The sequence below is a fragment of the Oreochromis aureus genome, linkage group 10 (genome assembly GCF_013358895.1).
Source record: "Oreochromis aureus strain Israel breed Guangdong linkage group 10, ZZ_aureus, whole genome shotgun sequence".
In the NCBI taxonomy this organism is placed as follows: domain Eukaryota; kingdom Metazoa; phylum Chordata; class Actinopteri; order Cichliformes; family Cichlidae; genus Oreochromis; species Oreochromis aureus.
In genome coordinates, this window is record NC_052951.1 from 14,480,889 (window position 1) to 14,497,650 (window position 16,762).

General features: G+C 40.1%; 2 protein-coding genes across 2 annotated transcripts in view; one reads left to right on the plus strand and one right to left on the minus strand.

Annotated features, from left to right (window-relative positions):
- Positions 1-1,604: 1,604 nt before the first annotated feature.
- On the minus strand, positions 1,605-6,110 carry puraa (purine-rich element binding protein Aa). Its single transcript, XM_031760031.2, has one exon. It carries the CDS (start codon positions 6,020-6,022, stop codon positions 5,165-5,167), a length of 858 nt encoding a protein of 285 aa, XP_031615891.1. The 5' UTR covers positions 6,023-6,110; the 3' UTR covers positions 1,605-5,164.
- A 1,091-nt stretch (positions 6,111-7,201) lies between these two features.
- LOC116336205 (pro-neuregulin-2, membrane-bound isoform-like) overlaps positions 7,202-16,762 on the plus strand; it is an 84,136-nt gene continuing 74,575 nt past the window's right edge. The window contains exons 1-2 of the mRNA XM_039618941.1: positions 7,202-7,262; positions 9,372-9,411. Of these exons, the coding sequence (XP_039474875.1) occupies positions 9,372-9,411 (40 nt within the window). The 5' untranslated portion in view covers positions 7,202-7,262. The remainder of the gene's footprint in view (positions 7,263-9,371; positions 9,412-16,762) is intronic.

The window sequence follows — 16,762 nt, forward strand, 5'->3', positions numbered from 1 at the left end:
ATCTTCAAAACATTTTCGCTTACACATATAATTCTACACAAACAATATTAAAAAAATGCAACAAAGAAAAAATAGCTCCCTTCCTCCTGTATTTTCTTCCCTTTTAACGACGCCTTTTAATTAAGAAATGCTATTTGCTAACGTTTGCGTTTAGCATTACCCAAAACTTTAGCACAGCTTCTAGCATTATGTGAAACAACCGATGTGCCTTCTAGCATTTATGCAAGTAACTGTTTGCTGTTCAATTTACCATGTCTGTTGATAGTTTGCACATTCAAGCCAAAGGAAATTTTCTCAGCTAAGCCTGTCCTCCTCTGCTTATGAGCCACTCATTTTTAGGTAAAGAGCGGCCTCTAGTGGTTAAAGCAATTACTGTGATTTTAAAAAAAGAAAAGGAGCCTGCCATGGATTACGTCACCACCCAAGCCAGTGCTCAACTACCTCAGACTACAGCACTAAATGAAAGCTGGATAAAAACTGGTGCTTGTGCACACTGACCGCATGGCTCCATAAATTTCAACTGCAAAACAGCGTAAATATACAATGCATGCAGACACCTGCACCTAAAAGGTAACGACGGGCAGGATGCTTTTGTAGCAAGCCATTTGTTATAGTCAGCGGTGACAAAGTGCTCATGTGATAATGGTCATGTTTCAAAATTAATAAAATGTAATTTCTTTCATAGATTCAAAGTGTGGCACCTTGGATCAGACTAAACACCATCAGAACACTTTACAATGTGTTTTATGTTTAATAAGGGAATTTTTGTTTGATTAAATGGGGTTTATCCTTGTTTGGATGCTTTAGTCATGCTGTGACAACAGAGACCAGTTCTCTGTGTAGATTCTGGGATGAGGAGCAAAGTCGGAGTGTAAGCTGGCATCTGGGCTGGAGTCCATCTCGGTATAGCACATCCACTTCAGTTCTTTCACCCTCCATCCCATCCGGCAGGCTGGGACTATCAACTAACAACAAAGCACAAACATACATATGTCCTGGAGAAATACCATTTGGACATGTCTAGAGAATGGACCTCCCAGCTCGTTATGCTGCATTTACTCTTATGTGGGTTCTGCTGATAGGAGGAGACTGGTTGAAGCAATACAAATGTACTCCATGTGGATGGCCCAGAAATAAATCTGCCTCTATGCTCCATGATTTAGGACCTAGAAGCAACCCAAAGGGTGCTGCTGATATTACTTGGCCAATTTTCAGAATTTACATAATGATAATTAACATTTTCTATGTCATTTCATTTTATTAACAGAATTAAACCAAGACTTCAACTTGTTACAGGGAATCAGTTTTACTTATAAATAGCTATAAACTCAAGAATACTGAGACGCATCCTAAAAACATTTGGAAGCAACTTTAAGCTTTTCTTTAACTTTGATTTTTAGCTTAAATCCGACACCAAACGTATTAAAAAAGAAAAAAAAAATAAGAAAGAAAAACAATCATTACAAAAATTTAACTTAAAACATGTGCAGGTTCTGTTGGGTCACGATCAATAAAGTCTTATTTTTTTTAGTTTTTAGATTAACAGAAAAACTCACAGAAGAGCAATTGTTGCATACAGATGATCACAAATTGCATAGTCGGGATAGTCAGAGAACAAAGTAACGCTTTATTTTACAGCCTGGTTTTACACATACAGTACTATTGTAGAAATCTCTAAGAAGACATGAGTCATCAGGTACTCGCCATTGCAAAATTTGCATTTTATAGGCTGTAAAATTAAGCTTTAGCAATTAGTATCATTGCAAATGTATAATCAGACATTGTAGACAACACTACATAAAAATTAAACAGACTTTTCAGTGATTTCCCCCACCCCCATCCCACAACAAGAAATGAAACATGAAAAACACATACATTTTGAATGTAGATTTTTTCCCCCTCATGGGTAAATTAAATTTATTCTTTTTTTATAATTTGTCAAATGTACATAAATTATATTGAATGCATCAAAAACCAAATGAGCAAATCAAATAACCTCATTTTTTAAATAAAAAGAGGTAACAGAAAAGAGAACAACATTCTTTGTTGAGATCATTTTTAAACAAGTATTGGTCAGGCATTTCATTAACCTGGGAAAGCAAAGTGCTACACACAACAACCACTGAAGACAGTTCACCATACACCTTAATGAGGATTGGACTGAAGCACCTTTTCTTAGCTTAAAGCTAAAATGGAGATTCCAGGGATTTTTTTTCTTCTTTTTAAATTTTCCTTTTCACAAAAAAAAAAAAAGAAAGAAAAAAACAAAACAAAGAAACAAAAAAAAACTCCATTGTATGTTTACAGTCTACCTTGAACAAACCATTAACCAAGTTTACCCTTTTCCTTGAGAGGGGCATACTTGCAGGGACAATGTTCGATTTCAAGTTAAAGTACGTACGTGAACTGCTTGACTCAACAGGCTGCTAAGACCTTGGTTTACTATATTTTCCTCCAGGATGGAGCTTTGTGTGCAAATAAAGGCGTACAATTCCTTCATGAGAAATAAACATGGAATTCAGCCATATGCTTTCAAATAGTAATCATATATTTAATTGATATACATATATTGCCACCATTGGCACATATGATATTGCACACAGTGATGAAATGTTGCACAGAAAGAAAAAAAAGATATTTTTGTGGGCAAAAACATTCCAAAATTACAAATAATGTGGAATAATGCTGAAAAGGTAAAACTACATAAAAACAAAAAAAACAAACAAACAAAAGAAAAAAAAACACAAAACAAAACAAGACATGCTTGCTACTCCCCATTAATTGAGCAACTTACAACTTACACATAACTAACCCAAGCCATAAAACGAGCATTTTAAGGGGTGGGGTGGGGCTTTCCCGTAACAATTGATACCATTTCAGGCCACTACTGATGTTCCCAATCAGCCCCTGCTCTCCCTGCTAATGCACATGGCTGGTGAAGAGCCATCTCTTCTGCATCATCTTGCATCTAGGTGACCACCCCCTTCCATGTTTACATGTAGGCCGATACCTGGATGGCTAGGGAATGGGGATGGCAATAAAGTCGAGGGGAGGGAAGCTGAAAGGTAGCAGAAAAAAGTTAAGAATTCTGCTCCTATTTTTCTAAAGAGTTTGTAACAAACCCTTTTAGCACCACGAGTCGTGCGCTAGCACACAAGGGGGCTGAGACACAAGAAATAGAAGAAAGAGGAGATTTGAAAAAAGAAATAGAAGAAGAAGAAGAAGAAGAAAACAAAAAGAAGCCATAACTGCGATCCAAAGCACCAGGCCAGCGTGTAAGCATGCGGAGTGTGTAAGGCACCAGGTTGTTTATATGCTGAAGAGGATGCTCCCAATCAGGTATCATTTAGGCTATACCAAAGGCTCCAAAAATAGGTGGTCAAGGACAGTCTAGTTTGCTGGTTTCCAGTCAATCTAAACATGGGAGCAATCATTTAATTCAATGCTGAGGTAAATCTGACATTATCTGATTGTTGCCAGTTTCTCTGGAGTTTACTGACAGAGTTTATAAAACTGCTATCACACATCTATGAGATGCGACTGAACTGGATTAGAACCAGTTGTTTTCCGTGTGGCAGCCCAAATATTTACAATTAGACCAGAACAGAATCTCATCACCCCAGGTGGGTATTTGGGCTTACAAATCTAAAGCAGAGCTATGAGAATGTATCCAAAGTAGCCCCACACTGAACTTCACACCCTCAGATCTTAAAACGCAAGAAAGGAATGTGCACATCCAATGACATAACAGACATTCACCAACAGGTGAACCAGGCCGTCTTCACCTCGGCTAAGCCAGGCAAGCGCCTCAGTGGCCCTCCTCATAGTGTGATGGTGACATTTCGATTACTGTTCACAAGGTCGCTGCTTTTACAATCATGCTTTGAAACAACTTCCACTAGAACTACACCGAGCCTTTTGGATGGTAATCCCCCCCCCCAGTCCTCGAACTTGAGATTCATACAACATAGGCAGATAAAGATACGTATGGAAGGGTCTTTGAGCCAATATTTTGGGAGACCAACGAAATCGTAGTGCAGATAAACATGCAGCAACAGCACTCCTTGGCACCATTTAGACTTTTATGACTAAACAAGATCACAAAAAGTTTGTTTCATATGTACTAACCGATTGCGCTCTTCTGGTTTTTACCATGCCAATCAACACAGTATATTCAGGGTCTTTTGCCTTGTTAAATAATCTGCAGTTCAGGCCATTTGCTACATGTTGTCTCTGCATTTCCTCTATCAAATACACATTTAGTACCTTTAAACTGAACACATTGCATTAACAACGAGACACAAAGGTAGTCTATTATATATCCATCTGCATGGCAACAATTTCAACTGAAACAAAAGTTACAATATTAATATATCTTTGAATGCCTCTGGCAAATGTCAAGATCCAATGACCAGTTCCTTATATGCAATGCATATTGCACAATAAATAGAGCACTTATTTCATTTCATGAAAATGCCTACACGTTCCTTTGTTTTGTTTTTTTTAATATATATATATATACTGCATGAAATCTTATCAGTTTCCGAAGCAGGCCTAGCCCTCATATGATTTATGTGTAAACACCTCTCTACTCACAGGTAAAGGTAAATAGGATGGCAAGTACATGTGACAACCTTTTACAAAGTTTTGGAATTTTGGTTTAAAAATTAAAACATCTGATTTGTGCTGAAGTCATTTAACTCACATGAGAAGGAAACTTTTTTTTGTCTCTCCTTTGAACTCGGCAATAATTCAATTTGAACATTGCAAACACTTTTTTTTCCTCTCCTCTTTACAATAGCTTTGACTGGTACAAAAGTTTTCTGTTAATAAGGGAAATAAACAGTTCAATATCGTTTGTCAAGTAGGAAACAATGTTCAAATATAATGTTATTACTTTGTTTAGCAGCCTGTTACTGTATTAATGGTGGTTAAGTGGGGTAACATCCAGCGATGAGTGACAACATGTCATAACTGTCAGGTCGTGGAGGTTTCTTATATTGTGGGTGATGCTCCCTTGGTTAAACCAATACAGTTAAATCTTTAGATTTCTTTCATTATACAGTAGAGTGTTTTCTTTTTAATTATAATTCTCTTGTTATTTTCATTACTCTGGCATGTTTTTTTCCTCGCTCTTTTTTTCTTTTTTTGTTTGCTGTCTATATCAATCCTCGTCTCCATCGTCCTGCTGCATCTCCTCTTGTTGCTGCAGCTCGCATGCCCTTTTCTCCCGCTGTTTCTCCTGGATCTTCTTCATCTCCTCGGCATATTTACAGAAAGTATTCCCAAATTTGGACCACACTTTGTAGGGCACTGTAATTGAGTTGCGGTACGTTGGCTTCACCTCGCTTACCCTCATAAACACACCGTACTTATTGGATCCGACGTCGAAGAAAAACCGTTTGTTGTCCACAGTCAACGATGACCCTTCGGGCAACTCTGCAGGTTCGTCCTCTACACCATAATCGTCAATAAGTTTAGCCAAAGCGTCACGAAACTCAATAAGTCCCTGGGCAGGCAGAGCAATCGTCTGGCCTTGCGTGAATCCCAAACCGGGCCCCCGGTTAACGGTCTGTCGAATCCTCAGAAACCGTCCCCGCTGGTTCTCTTTCAGATCCATATAGTATTTCCGATTTTCTCGGACCAAGAACTCGCTTTTGAGGGCTCGCCTGGGCTCGTCTTGTACCATCCCCGGGTTGCTCGGACCCAGCTGGGCATAATGTTCGATGAAGTCCCCCAAGTAGTCACGGAACTCAACCGCCACGGACATGGAGAGAGTGAGGCGGCTCTTGTTTCCACCGGCCCCGACTTCTGCTATCTTTAAGAAGCGGCCTTTCGCGTTCTGCTTAACGTCCAAATAGAAACGTTTGTTTTGGATGTCAACCCTCTTCGACGCCAGCTCTTGGGTCTCATGCTGGAGCCCGGAGGCCGAGCCCGCCCCTCCTGTCGCTAGGTGCACGGAACCGAAGCCTGGGCCCGTAGCTGCTCCTCCCTGCTCACTTCCACTGTCTCTGTCCGCCATGATGCTGCCTGCCTGCCTGCCTTCTCCCTCTGTCTGCTGCACAGCCACAGCGAGCCGGAGCTCTCGCGAGATCTACACAAAAGTATAAAAAATAAAACGAGAAGGGCGCTTAACGCAGAGCGATTGCCATGTGTTTTAATGTTCTTTATGCCACACCGCACGACTAATGTCATAAGCTGTCAATAACATTGAAAGCGAAACCTACGGTTGTTGGAGGAAATGCGTCTACCAGCCCACTTAAGTTTCGTTTCGTCTGTACAGCTCCCGAAAAGCCAGGTGCTTTTCCAACCTGGAAAGACCCAAGCTTGCCCTCAAGTTTTTATCGAAGAAAATAGCCTTCTAAAGCATCACCGACTTCACATCACAAGTGTATCTGTTTACGTGTGATGTGCTAACGAGTTTACAGATCACCGTTTGTGGTCAAAGAGTTGAAGAATAAAAAATAAATAAATCTTGATTTACAAGTCACAAGAAAATCGGTCTTTACATATTATTTAACAGGACCGCATTAGCAGCAATACAAATAATAGCGGGTCTGATAAAACGAATAGCCTGTAAACAATAATTAGTTTTCACTCTAGGCGCCAGTCAATTCCACATAATTTATAATACATTTTACCTTTTATACATTGTATTGGACTTTATCATCTCTAGGCTACTAAACACTGATATCAGCATCAGAATTAGAAATTATTTTAAAAGAAGTTTAGTTTAAAATATATGCTATGCATAGCTAATAATACAAATAAAAAATATATATATATTAATTTGTCGTTTCCGATTCCCGTTTTATTTTATGAATGAGCGGGTTTGTTCTATAACACCAAATCATGTCAGAAAGGGAGAGAGAGCCGCCATGTTAACTGTGTCGGAATAATATGAGCAGAGGTAGGTCTCAAAACATTGTTTCAGCAACTCAGCTAAGTTTCCCCACCGTGGAGGCTACTTACCTCTGCTTAGATAAAAGACTGAACAACTAGGCTAGTTTTAATACCACCAGTCGTTCCTCAGTTTGAAATCTGTCAAGGTGCAAAATTTTTTACAAAGGTTACATTTTTTTTAATGTAGCAAAACATCCAATGAGCGTGCTCGGTATGCCTATGGGACATGCAAAACAGCTGCCAACATCAAGGCTAACACACACAGAAGGCGTGAAAGTGCAGCAACCCCTCCTGCGGCTTACGTTCATGAAAGAAAGGTGCTGTTTCTAAACTCTGACTTTGTGGCGACTATTTCTAAGGTAATCTTACCCACTGGTTCACGCCTTAAGATAAAATTGTGTCACCCAGGTGTCCAAGCAAGGTCTGAACGCGGTCTCAGCGCAGCGCCCTGCAGCTCGCAGGCCTGCCTCATTAGTACTCGGGCCTCCTTCTCTTCAGCTGTTCAGCGGCGGCATTGTCTGCGCCGGGTCAAAGCTCTTTCTTTCATTTGATTTTTTCTTAGTTGCGCAAATATGAAATATGATGGGCAGACCTGGGCTAAGATAGTCCAGCCCATCTGGGCCTACACAGATTATTACTGACTAGACCATATAGATGACGATCTACTGAGGTTCGAGTAGAGCATAAAAATAAGCAGTAATAAATCCCCAAATAAATAAATAGTAAAACTATCTTAACTTAAATTCTGCACAAAAAATAAAATACAATAATCAATGCTAAAGATACTTTTTTTTTTACGAAGGATCTTTTTTTTTAGTCTTACTTCCGATTTACCTGGAAAACGATTTTTTTTTTAAAAGAGTGCCAAGACCTTTCACTCGAGGCATCTATAGGCCTGTATAGGGTATCTATATTTTTAATTTGGCATAAATCTTCAGCCTTTCTTCCGCCTTTTCTAATTCCAGCATAAAATATCTGACGCTTTTTCATATTTACCTCAAACTACTTTAGATTGCCTCCAAATCATTTTTACGACCAAAGATAAACAGCGCAAATAGTTTTTATATTAAAAATCGCTTAAATGGTGATTCCAGAGTTTTATTCAAGTGCACTACAAAGAGTTAGGATAATTACAAGAAAATAAAATTTAGTATTCAGTCAGGCACAGTGAGACAGCTGTCCTAGGCCTCGTCTATGTGATTACACTGCAGAAAGCACAGAATTTAAAACATAATTTTTTCCCCCCGCCGCTCATTCTTGCAGACTCGTTTATGTGTCGCCGCCGAGTCCAAATAAGGGAAAATGGTAAGAGGTTTAACTGTGGGTATCCTTTAGGCACTATTCGTTCTTCACTTCACAAACAAGACGGAGCAGTGAACCTCAAACTTTTATTTAGAATAGAAAATATCAACTGCATCGATGGAAAGGTTGAGATTGTATATGTGACTAATTTACCTCTCAAAGTTGACATTTCTTCTGTACCTTTCCACAAGACTGTTAGAAGGCCTGACTGAAGCCAGTCATACAAACAAACTCAACGTAGAAACTTAAAAATAAAGTAAAATAAAATAAAAATAAACATGTATGCATCTTGACTTACAGATACTACTTGATTTATCGGGCGTTAAATATTAAAGCAGTAATTTGAAATGTTTTACATTTAAAATGCTGTATGCATTCTGTATGTTTATAGTAATCATTTCAAATGCTTATTGTTTAAAAAAAAAATTCCGTGCTGTGAAAAAAATATTGGGTAATTGAAAAAGTTACAAATATAATTTATTTAAACAAATAATGAATAATAAAATGTGAAGCGGGAGGACGTTGAAATATCCTGAAGATGCTAAGAGAGAAGTCGCATTGAAGAAAATTATTCCCCCTAAAATTCCCTGAAAAACAATTTAGGTCGCTCTTCTACTCTGTCCATCACTAGTGTAAATCAGAGCTGCAGGTGAGGAGACAGAAGCATGTGGGCCTTAAGAGGAAACAATACTCTTGACTAATTTTCTCCTTCTTTTAAACGTTCTCTTAATCTTTATCCACCTTTTATATTTTTTATACACATAAACATTCAAATATGACCTATTCTGCGTCTCAAAGGGTGATTCGCTCCCCAGTAATTCCCACTTTGATTAAAAAATAAATGAATAAATTGTGATTAAAAACCTACCAACTGCGCGAGGCTTAAACCAATGAAAATTTTAAAGTCTAAACGTGTAACGTGTATCACTGTGATGTTCAGCGTGAAGTTGGCCTGTTGGTTTTCTATGCAAAAAAAATCAAGTAAGTTTGTCCGCACCTGCTCACAGTGAACCTCTCTCATTATTTCATTACCACTCCCCAAGAAACTCTGAGTACAAGCTTGTATTCTTTACATTAATTATTTCTGCTGAAGAGAAGTCAACTCTATGCTGTCTTTTTAAAAGAAAAATGATGTGCCCTTTCTTTTTATTATTTTTTCTAAATAGATGAGTGCAATAAACACCGCTGTGGATGCACGCGAAATGGGTAAGTCATTCCTATTGCACTGAATGAATGAACAGCACTGCAAACTTACAGGCCTCGTTTGTGTATAATGTGTCGGATTTAAAATGGCCTTACCTCTCTGGGCCTCAGATTGCAATGGAACCACTCATTTAGAATTTCATCAGACTTTCTAATCAAAGCGTTTACTGTGACAAGCTCATCTTTGTCTGAACAAAGTTACACATAAACACTATACACGCATCTATATACGCAGATTTATGAAGACCCACTAGAATGATGAATAACTTATCAGTTAAGCCATAAATTCATCATCAGTAGGTACTTGGCCAATTTTCTTTCTGACCATTTTAAATTATGGACGTGGATCATACATGCAGGTCTTTTTCGGATCCCGAGACCGCATCCAACGCAGTTTTCAGCCTCAGAAGGTGTTGTCGCAGTTGGTAAAAGACAGCCGCTGTGATCACCTCCCAAAGTTTCTCCCTACATCCCAGCATAGGAAAGCGGTGGCATCGCTCCAAATGCAGCTCCATTTTTTTTTAAATTTTTTGTTTTTTGTATCAGATCAGACAGATCGGTCGTACAGTGAAGTATTCATGCTTCTGTAAACTCTCCTAAGCAATGTCATATGCTTGGCTGCACGTCAGGACACTTACAGCACAGCAACAATCCGAATGACTTGTAAATAAAGCGTCATTCCACCGAGCGAGACTCCATAACCTACCTTTACCCCGCTCAGTCTGCAGGCGCAGCGCCTTAAAACCTCGACGGCCTGCCGCAGATGGCGAGACGAGGCAAAAGACACATGTGAATGCGCTCGGACTCCTGCGTGACAGCGACACGGACTGCTCCTGCTTGCTTCACAAGATGGACAAGAAACGGCGAGTCGTGGCACGAAGAGCGACACACGCACAATTCAACGCCGCTGCACGTTGCATGATGTCAACACGCAAATGTTGGAAACTCGGTTCAAGGGCGCCACTTCTCGGCGACACTGGGGAATTACAGTATTGTCTTTTTGACCGTAACAGGTATAGGGCAGCATTTCTGGGAACTGTAATGCAGGGTAGCGTCTAAAGAAGTGAAATCCGTACATAGTTTTTGCGTTAATGTTGTGAACTTGTGTGTCCCACTTTGCCAGTGGCAAAATGAATGAATGAATGAATGATCTCCAAAAGTTGATTCTGTTCATCTGGACGTAGCGTTTTCATTGGGAGAAACGTTTAATCACTCTAATTATTGGTTTTCCTATCAAAAATATATTCAAAAACATATGACCCCTGTATCAAAGTCCTATATCCTGGCTCTTTGAGCTGCCACTGAAAAACTAAAGTAACTATTTATAGTAATTCCCAGCCAAGAATTGATAAAGTAACTCTGATCTTAAAGGGGAAATCACTACTATTACCTATTATGTGATTGCTCCTTAAATGCTTGTTCCACCAATTCCTACATCATCGCATTCTGTATCGTGCTGTTTAAAAAGCGCATTCTCACTTATTGGTGCTGACAGGAGGACTTTAGTCCACACAGCAACGTCTTGTCTATTGTGAGCGTGTTTGACATTAACACTCTATAGGCCTAATTCAAATTTCAGCACCACGGAGAGCAGCCAGGTCTGTTTCAAGCTGGCAGGTGGTGCACTTAAATGAAAACACAAATAACTCCATTGTGTTGTTTTAAGTTACAGTATCGTTTTGAGAGTCTTTGGCTTCCTGGTTTTAGATTGATTTATTATAGAATTTATACCCTGACCTTTTTACCTTTTAAAGGATATTTCACTTAATCTTGTGCACCTTTCATTTTGAGCCAAATTCAAATCTAGCACCCTGCTTTGTCGCTTGTTTGATGAACATCAGCAGTTATGTAAAGTATGTTACTGACTCCCAACTACTCTCTGGTCAGCAGATGTCGCTCTTTGTGATGCGGTTACTTTAACATCATGTATCCGCATTCAGGCTAAAACCAAACCATTATAAATTTGAACTTTAGTTATATTAGGTATGACGATAATCAGTATTCCTATGTTAATTTGTGTAGTTATGTAACGTGACGTTTGTCAAAGTGCTCTGTCAGAACTACCTTAAATGAACACGTTTAACTATGTATTTTTTTTTTTTTTTTAAAACACTTTAACAATTTTCCTCCTTGTAGAGTAAAATAGTTCTTCTGTGGTTTGGAGCCCGGTGTTGCAGCTCTATAGATTTAATGCGGTCCTCATTCAACAGCGTTTTCTTCTTCTTCTTCTCCTTCTTTTTCTTTCTTCTTCGTCTTTTTTTTTTCTTTAGAGGCAGAGCAGTGAATGTGACCTGAATGCAGGGCATGACTTAATGGGATGAGACGCAAAACTCATTCAAAACAGTCTCTTGAAGACTCCGAAATGCTTTCGCAGCCTTAGTCATCGCAGCCATATGATTTCTCTGGCCTCAGCGGTTTCCGTGTGAACCTGTTTCGGTTTTTGGAGCGATGCCTTGGCTACAGTGAGATGCGATTTTGAGGAGGGACAGTCATGGATTTTGGATTTCGTTTGTTTCGTTATAACGTGAGGTCGCCACCGATAAAAGACCATGGAGTGATCGGCATACAGTAGCGAGGTTTGGGGAGTGAGGAGAACGACCCTTCGGTGCGTCGGTTGCCCGTGTCAGAGCTCCAGTTCTGCGTTTTTTTCTGTTGACGGAGCCTCTTGGCAATCGGCATTATTTTCTGTCCGTCTGTGGCTCGTAGGGGAGGCGGAGAGAGAGCCGCGGTGGAAGGCGGCGTATTAGCGCTATAGCTGCCGAGCAGAAATAATTGTTTTATTGTAATTTTTAATTTTTTTAATTTTTCTTTTCTTTTCTTTTCTTTCCTTTTTTTTTTTTTTTTTTTGAAGGGGTGGGGGGAATGAAACGTGGCTTTTGTTTTGCGAGCGGACTACCAAACTTGTGGTTCACTGCAGCATTTTGCGTCTTTTCTCTCCGCTGCAGATGATACAGAAAACCATCATAGCGGTACCCCACCACTGCAATTTTTGGGCAAAGATAAGAGTGGCGTCGTCTTGCAGTTAAGGCTACTATGGCAGCATAGGAAGCATCTTCTGGAGAGAGTGAAACCGCCGATTCCTTGCTTAGCATGTCTACGATGCCTTATTATTAGTAGAAAGCAGTGACTGGATTTGAAACCCAGCGTCATCCCGCGGTTCCAGAGCTACTGTTTACCCACTGAAAATCACCCGAAAAAGCAGCGGATCCCGATGGCATGGACACTTATGCAAGGTCTGCCGCGCTGTCGTGCTACTGGAGCCTACTTGCTGTCTCTTCATTCAACCCAGCTCCATCGCCATCGCCCCGCAGCCGAGAGAGCCCTGCCGCAACGCGACCAGCGACCACCGAGCCAAAGCAGGCGGCATGAGGCTTGATTCAGTACATTTATCCATGCTGGTCATCGGGGTCTCATTCGCCTGCTACTCCCCGAGTTTGAATTCCCTGCAGGACCAGGCTTACAAATCCGCCGTGGTGATCGAAGGCAAGGTGCAGTCTACGCCTGTGAACGTCTCTGCGGAGCCGTACCGTGTGAATGTCAAAGTGCTGGATGTTTGGCCCCTAAACAGCGGGGGTCTGGAGCGAGAACAGCTCGTCACCGTGGGGGAATTTGGATCTGAGGCTCCGTGCACCAAAGTGAAGAAAAACCATAAGTACATTTTTTTCATGGACCCCACTGACGAGCCCTTGGTTTTTAAGGCATCGTTCGCGCCTCTTGACACCAGTGGAAAGAACCTAAAAAAGGATGTTGGAAGGATCTTGTGTGAGGACTGCGGTAAGTCAATGTAGCCCTATTGTGGAATACCGGTGAAGTCCAACCCGGAAGAATCAACGTTGTGTTAACAGCCCCGGGCTTGGGGCTTTTGGTAACAGGCACTCTGGTGAATTGTGGTTATTATGGCCACAGCATGGCTTGGAGTCACTGGGTACCAGATAGGTGCCTAAGGGGCGTCTATGCAGCAATTTTCGACAACTCTCGCAGGCTCCCATAGCCCACATGATCAATCAAACTCTCTTTCTCTCTCCCATTCTCCCTGAACTGCAATAGACAAGCGCCTCGCACTGTTGCTAGTGAGGAATTGCAGTTTATGTGTACTTTACTATCTGCAGCCAGGAAAGCTGCTTTATTCTTTGACATTTCAGACACATTGTAATGCACGTTTTACTTGTCGTTAGTCATACAATCATTGCAGTTTTCCAAATATCCTCGTGGCTTCTTTTATGAAACGTCAAACGCTTACATTTAAAGGAGCGAGCACAATTTCAGGACCAGGGACAGCGGCCTGTATCACCGGTATCACGTGTTGAAAATCACGCTGCCCTAGGCAAATTGGCTCCTAGGCTATATTTAGGCTACCGCCCTGCTTTAATGCTTTAATACCACACTTTGGCGTAGCAGCAACAGAGCTGTCTGCAGAAAGACATGCTCACATGCTAAGGGCTAGCAGTGTGCTGTAGCTGAATCCTGAAACGTGATGCTGTGATTGAAAATGTCGAATTAACAACTTTCCCACGTCACACTAAAGCATTTTCCTTTTCTTGTTGGTAGTTTAAGAAATAACTTTGGTCTGTAGATGTTGTCCTTAGAGAGTAACTTTAAAACAATATCCAGTATATGTTTGCAGTGAGGCATCATGACCCTGTTAATCACCATTGAGAAAATCAGGTTTATTGACAGCAGATATTTCAAAGGAAATAGCTTTGCTCTTTTCTTCTTTTGTTAGATTATTTTCTTGAGGATGTGGAAATTACGGAGTACAAAAAATAAAGGAAACTGTGGTGCAACAGGCTGCGCTCAAATCCTGAATTATTGTACATATGTAGATGGACACAGATTTTTGCTTTTTCACTTGATTTGCATAAGCAATGCTGTTTTCAGTGCCATTTACTAGGCTAAAATGAGCCCCTACTACTTTAATTATAAAGTAGTGCAAGTGTCTGTAAAGTGAAATTAAAGGCAACATAGTTCCTTCATTGTGTCTAGGCTATGGTGTTTGCTACTCAGCTGTAAAATCTTACTTGCCTGTCTTCCACACTTCTTCCACAATGTTTAGGACACACATTTGCACTTCCATTGAAGCACTGTGGCCTAAAATATGATGTGTGTCCTGTACTGCTGCTGTCTTAAATCCACTTAGTCTGTACTCATGAGACACAAATTCTCCCCTCTCCTCTTGATTGTGCCACTCTCACTGTGGCTTTTAAACTCATCATCTTGTTAGAGAGGTAACAGAAAATGGACCCTATTCCCTTTTGGATTCCCCGAACAGCCCAAACAGCCCTTGTCAACTTTTCTGGCACTTATCAAAGCTTGTCAGTGATGTGATCAAACTGGCACGGCCACCTATTGTGTCACTTTGAGTTACCACACCCAGTTCCCGGGCCTTTTATTTACTTCAAAGAACCCATCAAAGTATGTGATTATACAAGGATATTGAAGATGATGGACTTCCTATTAACAGATCTCCTCAGAGTTTCTTTTCTGACCCCCCTCTCTCCTCCCCATCTATTGCTTGTCATGCAAACAGTAACAATATCCTCGTGACACTTTCAGTTCCTTCCTTTGTTCAGCACTAACCAAAGATCAGCAACTTTATGGTGACTTTTTTTTTGTCATTTAACTATCTCTTAATATATGTTCATGTTTTTTTGGCTTAAAAAATCTTGTCTAGGCCCAGAGACTGATTCCAGGTCTTCTTAGCACACCCCCAAAACTTGCCTTTAATCCTTCTTTTGGCACCGTACAGATGCTGTCTAGTGTGTTAAACATATATACTGTGCAACTCTCAAAATTATGCGGTTGTGTGACTTCCACTTCCTATGAGCTGCCTTAAACTCAGGCTACCTACAGCAGTTAACACAGGGGTTAAAGTGGGCTGGAGCAAACCCGGAACTGCACCTTTAGTAAAAGAGTAAATCTGATAGGCAGAATAATTACCATTGAGTACGTTTATTTTTTTCTACCTGTACTTGCTTACTTATAGCCAAAAGGATGGAGTAATAAGAAAATAATGGCATGATATCCCACAAGCTCATTGTGGGATTTCGTGTCACATCCCCTTGTCCGTCTCACCCTACTGAGTGTTAATGGTGCAGATGTAAATGAAGCTGCTGTGGTGGAAATTTTGCATCTAGCTCACTCCTCTTCAAAAGAGGAGTGAGCATAAATGTTGTTTATACTTTTGCTCATAAATAGTTTTTAGTGGGCAGTAATTTTAAATGTATAGAATCTTGTTTCTGCCACTAAAAAAAATGCTTCTTTCAATTCATCCATTCTCTTCTGCTTATCCAATTTTAGGGTTGCCAATGACAGCTGTTGTAGGGCGAGAGGCAGGGTACACGCTGGACAGATCGCCAGTCTATCACAGGGCCAACACATTGACACAGACAACCATTCACACTCACATTCAGACCTATGGGCAATTTAGAAATGCCAATTAACGTAACCCTACTAACATGTCTTTGGACTGTGGGAGGAAGCCAGAGGAATGGGAGAGTACCCACGCAAACATAAGGAGAACATGGAAACTCCATGCAGAGTTGTTACCTCTTGTTGTGAGGTAACAACGCTAACCACTATACCACCAAATAAAAATAACAACACTAAAATAAAAACAAACCAAAAAAAGCAAATTTCTTTGCCATCAATAAATCAGAACTTTAGGTTTTTATCTTAAAATGTAAAGTTATTATATCTCAAGAAACCCCAAATTTGGAGATATTTAACTTGAAGTTTTGGATTAATGGATGGATGGATGTCATTTTTTTTCAGTGGCAAAACAGGCTTCTGTACATTTTGAAATTATTTCCCACTTAAAAATAAGTGGAAACAAGCTTCATAAATTCAACAAATATGATCACACACAAACTGTTTATATGCAGTTTGTATTGCAGTGTGTCATGCTAGCTAAATATACAGTTGCTGCATATTTACAATAGAGAAATGTGTTAGGCAAAGGAGGGAGATGAAAAATAATTTTAGTTAAAGTTAACCGGTTATTTGCTGAGCAGACATTTGATAAACTGGAACTTTAAAGTTTACTTGTAATGCCTTAACTTTGGAGGTTTTAATCAGACATGCATGACATGCTATAGTTGTGTTTTTTCATATTGTGAAACATCTTGCAAAGGAAATGAAAGCATCATAATTTTGTGGTACTGTATTCAAAGTTTGCAATGAAATACTAGGTACTTCAGTACAGTTAGATACAGGCTGGTTAGCTGGCAGTACTGTGGTGAAGTTTACAGTCATGTGCTATGTTGGACAGGTGCAGAGCAGATTGTGGTATTTATGGTCAATGTAAGTTTACTTCAAGGGTAGCAGATCTTAATGCAAAAGTAAGCTGATGATGCCG